This window comes from Microchirus variegatus (genome assembly GCF_963457635.1).
Source record: "Microchirus variegatus genome assembly, chromosome: 21".
Lineage (NCBI taxonomy): Eukaryota > Metazoa > Chordata > Actinopteri > Pleuronectiformes > Soleidae > Microchirus > Microchirus variegatus.
Window position 1 is genome coordinate 11537282 of NC_139822.1, and position 10042 is coordinate 11547323.

Consider the following 10042-nt stretch of genomic DNA (forward strand, 5'->3'; position numbering starts at 1 on the left):
GTCACTGAGTCTGATTCAGATAAAGGAAGCATTATAAGAATAACGTTGCATGTTTTTTGTTCATCTTGACCGAACGGAGATGGATCAGTAACATCAACAACAACAACAAAAAAGCTTATAATACTTTTAATACTAAATCCTTTTATGATTGAAGCACAGGCCTTGTCATCATAGTGAAGTCAAAATCATGAGGCACCTAGAGATTCCCACACTTATTAGATCTTCTCTGCTTCACCAGGATTCCGTGCTGTTGACCTCGCAGTGCATTTCCTTGTGTGGGATACATTTCAGCAAACAAACTGTGTGTCAAACAGCTCGCTAACCCTCCTACTACCTAATCAATAGGGATTTCATGGTGTGGGCGGGTGTCATCGCTCCATCTGTGTCCCACTCGTCACATATCACAGAGTTGCGAGCCATCTGCCAATTTTTAGTGCTCACCGTTATTGTCGTCGAGATTTGTCACGCTGCTTGCACAGTTACTCCTCCACACAAAGCACCGACGTATTTGCCAGCATCATAGATAAACATCTTGTCAACATTTTTACCGCATCATTAGGAAAGTCTCAGGCAGACTGCTGGTGAGGTTTATGTTAATGTCCATAAATGGTTCATAAATATGTTTGTTGAAGTAATTGAACTGAATTAACCAAAGTTAATCGTCAGTATTTTTGTGAGTGGTGATTTAAATGCTTTGTTTGCTTGATGTCCTTTTTTGTCCAGACAGAAGTCAGAGAGAGAAATGACCCTCGTTTTGTCCATGAATCCTTTCCTGGACCCAGAAGGAGACCCGCCGCTCTCCGCCTATCAGCCTGTTTGGGAATCGGAGCGATGCAGCAAGACCTGCCTCTCAAACCCTGTCCCGCCATCCAGCTCTGATGAGGCATTTAAACAAGGTGTGCACACAGAAAGCAGATGTTTGTCCAATCATTTTTTTAAGTTTGACCCAATCAGACGCTATTCCTCAATTCAGGCTTAAGCTAAAAATGGTCATTTAAGCTGTGTTTCTTCGAGTGGAACGGTTCAATTCAGTACAGTACAGCATGTATTTTTGTGTGTGTTTCCATTCGGAATAATACCAAAATAACTACCCTAATTGTTCCATTCTTTGGCACCACAGTGAAATGGTATGGTACAGTCGGGGTGGGGCTAGACTGGCTCCACCCACAACAGTCAGGTGATTGGGTGTAAATATCCCATGAAAGTGGAGGCTTAGCCCGTAGTCTATTATACAAAGATTGGCATCTTGATGAGATAAGCAGGAAAAAAAACAGCTGCTCGATGTCCTCCATTGCTGCATGTTGTGTCACAATTGATGTTCGTTGTCGGTGCACAGGTACGTGGTCACGCTGCGTAGCCATCCGGCACAGCCCACACCCCGCCTACCAAGACTCTGTTCTCAGTGGAAGCGGCAACTATTCCAAACCCTACCATACTGTACCAAGCCAAACACAACAATGAATGTTGGAGCACAGTCATAAAATTCTAGTCGGGATTGAATCCATGTATAATTCATTAGGCTGTTACGTACAGGCCTCAAAGTATGAGTCATTTTTGTTTGAGTAAATTATATAAACAAACGGTAATGTTTGATTTTACCGTGGGAGTTTTAAACAGTTCAGTCGATTAATGTTAGTGTTTTCCCTCTCTCTCGCTCTCTCTCCGCAGAACCGACCTCTAGACGGCTTCCTGATCATGTTTCAGTGTCAAGAATTGCATACTTCAAGAGGAAGTTTGTTGATGACGACGACGAGCCTTCCTTCAGTTTCAGGACATACTGCCAGGCTGTACGTATTCCTTTTGGTAGACTCTGCTACTGCAAGAAAGGTTATGTTTCACAATGTCTTGATGTGAAATTTACAGTGCAAAGGAATATGTTCTTAAGGCCAGAAATTTAAGAAGTCATGCGTAGGAAGACACACTTGTGGTTTTTAGTTCCGGTACCAACAAATACTCATGTCTCTTACTACTTCTGTGGAGGTTTACTGCAGCTGGAATTCGTTATGTTGCATTACCTTCCTTTATTTCCTTTATGCAGCTTAGCCGTGTGCCCAAACTCCAGTTCGTCTCTTTCCTTTTTTCCACCTCAGTATAGTTTCAGTAAACCATATATCCGGTTGTCCATACATTCTTATAAAGTCTTAAAAAGGCTTAAATTCATGTATCTAAAATTAAGGCCTCAAAATGAGAAGAACTTCGAGTACTATAATTTTTGTATACTTGGTCGGAAACTTGTACAGCTATTGAACCAGAGAACGTATCACTTTATGTTCAATAACATTGAACATCTCATTGAATGACAAATATTCTATGCTTGGGTTGTAAAACAGCGGCATCCCCCAACTATCGCCTATATTAATAGTGTTTTTGGTCTTAAATTTCATATAAGGTGACATTAAAAGGGTATATACAGTAAATGGTAGCTCTGGGTGGACCATTCCAGCTAGATATCATAACATTACAGAAATCCTTCATATGTACTACTTCCTACAACAGTTTTGGAACTTTAACTAAGACTACTGTAGAAATATGATGGTCAATGTGTCCCTACATTCCATTTTTTCTTCCACATTTCATTTTTATGGCAATACAATGCAAGTTCGTGTACTGCAGTAAAGTAAATATGGATTGGTTTTAGAAAAGCATGTCTATATTAACTGCAATTATTGCGTGGAGCTCTTATCTGTCCGATGGATCTTCAGAGATTTCTTTTATTTTCTTTTATAGAAAAAGATGAAAACTTCTCACTTTAACCTTGACTTGACCTAACTGAGGTTGTGTAATGAAATATTGATTCAGAATCACAGACTTTTTTTTTTAACCAATTGATCTAATGGGGTACTGTCCCTTTAGGTTGCACCAGTTTTGGAGGAGCGCGCTCACGTGCTGCGTCTCTCCCTGGAGAAGATGAGATTCATCGACGACCCCGAGGCCTTCCTGCGTCGTTCCGTTCTTGTTAACAACCTCCTCCGACGTCTGCGTGCTGAGATTCTGCTCCAGAGCACTGACTGGTGCTTCCCACCAAACCCAGCGTTCGCCACTGCTCCATTTGTCCTCCCACCCAGCACTAACCCCGCTCACCAGGCACTCCACGGAGCACTACCTGCCCGCATTTGCTTAGCACCCCAAGCTGGACCACCGTTCCGTAAGCGTTTGCGAATGGTTCGCGGAGGACACGGGGAGCTTCGCCCTGACTGTGCCCAGACGTGCTGCTGCATCTACGCAGCGGCAGCCACTGCGGGACACTACCTCCACCTCCCTTTCTCCATGTATGACGCAACTCTCTCTACCTGCCCATCCACTCCACACTCCTCCTCATTCTTTCAGCTAGCTAGCCACAGTAAGTTAGGGCTGACGGTTGCCGTAGAAGAGCACGATGATGACGATGAAGATATTGAAGAGGAGGAGGAAAACGAAGACGAAGAAGAAGAAGATGAAAGGGAAGTGGGGGAGGAGGAAGAGGAGGAAGAAGATGAGGAAAAAACACAAGCAGGGCCTTCTACTGATGTTAATAAAGGTAATTCAAGCCAGAAAAGGACTAGGACCTCGCTGGGTCATGCACACACAAGGACAGAGGAGGACACCTGCATGACAGATAGAGTAGAGGAGGAAGAAGAGGGAGAGCAGGATGAGGAAGAGGAGGACGACGAAGAAGAGGAAGTGGCAGAGAGACCGTGTCAGTGGGTCTCGGAAAGAGATCTCCACAAGTTTAGCTTCTGGCACCGCAGGGCTCATAGACAATAACTGTACTTTCTTAGAAAGTACTTATCTTCTACCTTTGTTAAAAATGAAGATGCAGTCATGACGTCAACTGTCAGTTGAAAATTATTCAGATGAAGGTTATAATTATAATGCCAAGTCAACTTTATTTTGATGGCCTCATATTCTCTACACAAAGTTGGTCCAACTCTATCGCGAGTGCTATGCGGTCGGATGGAAAAACAGAACATTCTTGCGCTGTCTTGGCACAGGGACACGTTTCTCAAGCACTTACAAAGGCTATGATCACATACATATGGTGGGATGCTGACATCCCAGAAGAGAAGTGAAGTGAAGCTTGCTTTTGCACTGTCTCCAAGACCATTTCCAAGCCCCACGGCACGACACTAAAGCCGTGTTTCTACCGATTGGAACGGTTCAGTTTGGTACAGAACGGTTCGGAATATTACACACACAAAAAAACGTTCCCAACCGTTCCATTCTTTGGCTACCAGAGTAAAAATGTTATGTACAGTTGGACTGGTTGGGCAACAGAAAATCTTCACTCCCTTGCGATCGTGTAAATATCTCATGGAAGGCGAAATACAAAATACAAAAACTCATATAAAACTTCACATCTTGGTGATCAAACAGCTACAAACCGAACAGGAAACAAAGAGCTACTGGATGTCCTCCTTTGTTGTCTGTTGTGCCACGTGTCGCGCTACCTTTCTAGCTGATGCGTCCATCGGGCATAGCCCACACCTCACCTACCAAGTCGAGGTAATGTTTTCAGTTGAAACGCACGTCTGACCCAGGGCTTTACCATTCCAAACCTTACTGTTCTGTACCAAACCAAACCATACTGTAATGGAAACGCAGCATAAAGCTCTCAAATGGGGCTTATATTGGTGCAAAGGTCTCCTTTCAGGACCCTAAACAAGCCTATAAAAAGAAGGGATACAATAGAGTGTGTGTTTCTCTATGTGTGTGTGTCTGCAAGATATGATGATGTAGCATTTTAAAACTTGAGTTAAAACTGTTTGTTGTATTATTATTATTGTATATAGGTTACACATGAGTATGTGTGCCTGTTGGTTTTGACGCTGTCTCAGGCAATAGCGAGCTGCTATGTGCCGCCGCAGCGGCACAATGCGGGCTCTTCAGATTATTTTTCAAGACAAGAATCGTTACCGTCGGTAAAGTTCAATCACAATCTCAAGTGCCTTGGTGTTTTTATAGATACATGTGTATTCAGTGTTAATGTTCTCCTTGTTCTTAAGTAGATATCACGCATTCCAAATTACTTTGTTTGACTAAAAGTGGCAAGGATGGAAATCTTGATGAAAACTAAATTTCTCCTCACCCAGAATATGTTCAGTTTTTTTTTTTCTTTTTTAGTACAAGATGCATGTTTTGCAGCACTGCCTGTTTTGACAACGCGCAGACGTAAAGCCCACCTTTGAGGATAGTCGTGGAAGCCTTGAAAAACCTCATTTATATGCCTTTGATTCAAGCAGTCAAATCCTAAATGTGGTTTATTTTGATGGCATCGTTATGAAAAAAATATTCAAAACCGAACACATCAAACCCAATGTGTGGAATTTCAAGATTTAAAGGAGCTGTATGTGCTTCTCTTCTGTATTTCTGTGCCCCAGGAGTGACACCAAATTAGCAAAATTGAGCAAAAACGGCTAATGCTAACACTGGCTATGTAGAAGGCCTACAATTGTGTAACCCCTTTAAAATGTCACTCATAAACAAATAACAATCCCAATCTGTGTCACCATCAACCAAGAAACGGCTCGCTAATATGCTAATTATTTTATTGTCATTGACTTGATTCCACAGTAAATATTTGGATAGAGATTAAGAGCTGGTTAGCTTAGCTTAGCATAACAAATTGGAACAGAAATGACTAGTTTTGCTGTTTACCAGTTCCAGTTAAGTTCAGGAAGTACTAGCTTGTCTAAAGGGTATTTTCTCCATCTGCTCACCGCTGCAGCAGATATGCTAGCAGGCAAGTTTAGTGTTTGGTAGGCAGGTGGGTTTGTTACCTTAGGACTAAAGCCGCCAAGGTTGTTGCTGCCTAGCGCTAGCTCTCTTTAACTGTACATCCGTGGGATGTAGATCCTCTCTTCTCAGTTGGCAAGAAAGCAAGTAAACATATTTGTAAAAAAAAAAAAAAGCTACGCTATTTCTTTACCCAGTATAGCCTGTATTTGTTTACAGCCATGTCACCTGACGTTTTCTGGCAAGAGTTTGACTGTAATTGGTCACTTTTTTTATCTCATTTGTTGGAATTGTCTTCACACAGCCACTGAAAAATACTGTTTTCTGCAAACGGAAAGGGAAAAAAAGTCATTATCCATAGCCCTATCAATACTTTGATAAACATGACCAATTATTTAGGCTGGGTTGAACAGATTGGGTGGAATATTTCGCAAAAAACGTTAATTATTGATGACTATCTGGACTTGAAAAAAAAGACTTTTAACACTTAATGTTTCAGTATTTCATTGTAGTTGAGCATTGTTTTCATGTTTGGGATTGGTTTGATGGCTAAATTGGTTTGATCAGCCACATTGGTGTGTATACTTGTGTCATATTTTAATTAAAAAAGATTTTTTTTAAAAAAGAACCCAGTAAGATAACACACCTTTGAGCCAGATACAGTTTGTGCTTAAAATAAGTTTAAAAAAAAAAAAATCTCTGAAAATGTACCGTTCTGTTCTGCTTACATGAGCTGTTTTGCCATGTTTGAAGGTGTGTCTCGTGTTTTTATCACAAAGTTGGAGTCCTTGCACGACAAACCAAAGTTGTTAAAATGGGAAGATGATTGTTTTTTTTTTTTTTGTATTTATTCTTTTGGACTTTTTTGTGACGTTCATTAAGCCGCGGGTCATTTGAATGGTCTCTGTTGGTTTGCAGAGTGGATTCACTCCTGCCTTGTCCTGTAGTTTCCTTTTTTTTTTTTTTTTTTTTTTATTCTTTTCTTTCTGATGTACAGTACTGACAGTTTGCATCCCCGATGGCAACGCTGACACGCGTACAACAAAACAAGACGAAGTAACAGCCTCTTTAATATTATATCATTCTTTAAAAAAAAAACCTGTGATTATCTCAAATGAAAGGATCTTACAAAGCAATATCTGCTTCTGAGAGAAGAGCGTTGTGTAAAACGGCATCGTCTGTCATTAAAAACAACAAAGGAGCGAGTCGGCTCCGATAATTTTATGTGATGTTTTGTGACAAGTGTTAAGATCGAGTAAAGAAATGTTGAAAAAAAAAAAAAAAAATCTATATACGATTGCTTCTTCGTTTTTATTCTTTCTCATTACATTTCTCACGTGTGCGCTTGTGTTCTTGTGTGAATCCCTCTTTATTGTATGCTGCTCAGTGGAGTGTGCGGCGCTGCGGCTTATTGCGCCCGCCGAATGTCTCTCAGGTGTCACTCTGCCGCTCCGTTCTTGTTAATCTTCTCGACATTACGTTCTCGGAGCACACACACACACACACACACACACACCCTGTCACACCTATTGTCCCTGCAATATTCACTTCTGTTGGAACATAAAACAGGCCCTTCTTCCTTCATCGTACAACCGAGAGAAAAGCCAGTGTTTACCAGTAAAAGTCCCAACTATGTGTCCCCTAATTACAGCATCTTTTAAAATACTGCGTGTGTATAGCACACACACGCAGTAGAAAGTGTGTGTGTGTGTGTGTGGGGGAGGATGTTAGAGCGTAGAGCAGCCGGGAGGTTAAATCACGGGCCCGAGCATCTTGACAGCTCTGTTGTGAGGTGACGATGGGAAGATCATCTTCTCACGACACCTCTGCCGCAGGCGAGCATCGTGCCGCTCAGCCTGTCCCACCCCCCCCACCATCTTTCTCCACCTGCAATCCACATCCCTCACTGTCCCCGTATGTCACACCATTCCTCTTAGCAGTGCACTGACCTTTAACAGAGAAGAGAAAAAAAAAACAGCTTAAATAAAACACTAATAATACCACGACCTGAGATGAGAAAGTTAAAACAGACGTACATGACCTTTTTTTTTTGTCAGACGTGACCACAGAAGGTAAACTCTTTTTCCGGTCAAACGTTAACGCATCAACGCCGTTTAACGGTGTCAACGTTAACGTACGGCGTGTTTCCTTGACGACTGACCGGAAAAAGACGCACGTGACTCGATTGTTAAAATGAGTCTCTAAAGTAACACTAAACTCTAAAAACAGAGGTACACATTATTTGTAGCGCTGCTCTTTTCGTTCAATAAACAGACCGCTCCAGTTCCACTGTAGGCGCGCTAAAAGGAGCTAATGCAGCTAACGGAGCTAACTGGTAAACGGTGCCTGGACTCCGGCGTCGCGGCACGTAAACGTGACGGCATGCGCGTCTTTTTCCGGTCAGTCGTCAAAACGCGTTAACCTTTTGCACAGCATTAAAAAAAATACTCAAAATTAATTTACTAATGAATCAAATAACCGTCACAGCCCTACTTGCTTTTATTGACCTTCCATTTGTAGCTATATTCACCTTTAGCCATCATTTTCAGCAGTTGTGGGTTATTTTTTTACATCCACACACTAGGTATGAAGTGATTTAATACGGGGATTTTTTTCAATCGCGTCGAAATGTCTTCGGATGAATCGAGTGACGATACAGTCTTCCACACTCGTCCCTCGTCAATTAAAAATGTGCGAGTGCTGAGGGTACGAGTGTGTCTGCGCCGCGAAATCATTCCACTTATGTACACAGCAGTACGTAATTACCATAATGACACGTAGAATATAAATATGTATTGCGCACACACAACACGGTACATACAAGCAGAGACACTTTACTCTGTACTGTGTGTGTGTGTGTGTGCGTGCACTTTGGGATTGAGGTCATTTTGCCTGTACATCACATTTCCAAAGGGCATTTTGAGGGTTAAGTCTTGGTTTTAGGATCAGTTTTAGGTCAGTGTTAGTCGTTATGTCCATGTGTCCTCATTAATTATGTCCGTGTGTCCTCACCACAGCAAGAATCATGGTGTGTGTGTGTGTGTGTGCATGCATATGTTTGTGTTGGCAAGTCCCGATCTTTCCCTCTAGTACAGAGAAAGAGACAGAAAAAGAAAAAAAATCACGTTGCTTTATGTATGCAAACATGCGTACAAGAGGTACACACACAGAGACGTAAGGACACTGCATCGACTTAACAAAGCGTTATCCCAAATCCTAACCATAACCGGTTAACCTTAACCTAACCACAATTCAAATTCTAGCCCTAAACTTAACCAGTTCCTCAGAAAGGAGGTCCTGCCTCATCAGGACCAGGTTTTCTGTCTGGTCCTGACAAGGTTAGCGTTTACACCAGAAAAAGCCCTAAAGAGGCAACAAAGACAAGCGCGCACACACACTCACACAAACAGACATCACTGGGCAAGAGCTGAGGAGAGGGGAGAGCTGTCGTTTGTCAACAAGGAACTTTGGCAGCTCTTCGTTGCCATGGGAACTGTCTGTTGCTGAGGACTGGTTTTGCATCACAAGGTCCTCAAATTGGCTCCAGAGCCTCAGAGGTCCCTCCTCCTCCTCCTCTCACCTCACCTCCATCTCTTACTGCTTATACAGTCAGAATTCTTCACCTCCTTTAAAGGCAGATAGATAGATAGATAGATAGATAGATAGATAGATAGATAGATAGATAGATAGATAGATAGATAGATGGGGAGAAAGGCCTGAGAGCATCCACAACATGTCCTCCTTTAACCTTGCGCTATATCTGTCCTGCCACATCTGTGTTGTTGTTTTTGTCTTACTCCTCCCCTCCCCGCACCAACTGTACAACCCCTGGGATCATCCGAAAAACCTACACATCCATCCACCTCTGGCCCACTGTCCTATTTCCTCAAGTCGTGTCCGTCCCCGTGGTCTCTCTGATCCGACTGAAAATACATACACGGGGGGGGGGGGGGGACATGAAGGGCAGCGCGAAGTTTACGAAAATATGAAAAACAGCAGCCGACGACGGAGGATGATCTGGTAATCCTCCATGCGTCCGACCCTTTAAAGTAAAGTAAATAAGCTGCGAGTGAGAATCCTGGGCTCCGGCCAAATGGTGATGTACGAGACTGCAGTATACAGTACAGAGCCATGGTTCTCAAACTGTGGTGCATGTGCCATCAGTGGTACGCGAGCTTCCTCTGGTGGTACTTGCGTACATTGACATTAAAAATACATTTAAAGCTAGACCGGAAGTTCCAATTAATGCTGTATTGGGTGTGTATCTGCACTGCTTTGAATAAGCCTGGATTTGTGATGTAAGGATCCCATCTCCTGAACAGCAGATCCC

General features: G+C 42.5%; 1 protein-coding gene across 1 annotated transcript; it reads left to right on the plus strand.

The window, feature by feature from the left end:
• Positions 1-742: 742 nt before the first annotated feature.
• Positions 743-3744, plus strand: sertad4 (SERTA domain containing 4; the record flags this gene model as incomplete). The annotated part of the gene is made up of 3 exons (XM_083907478.1): positions 743-896; positions 1669-1787; positions 2854-3744. 3 exons carry the CDS (start codon positions 743-745, stop codon positions 3742-3744), a joined length of 1164 nt encoding a protein of 387 aa, XP_083763604.1.
• Between the last annotated feature and the right edge of the window lie 6298 nt (positions 3745-10042).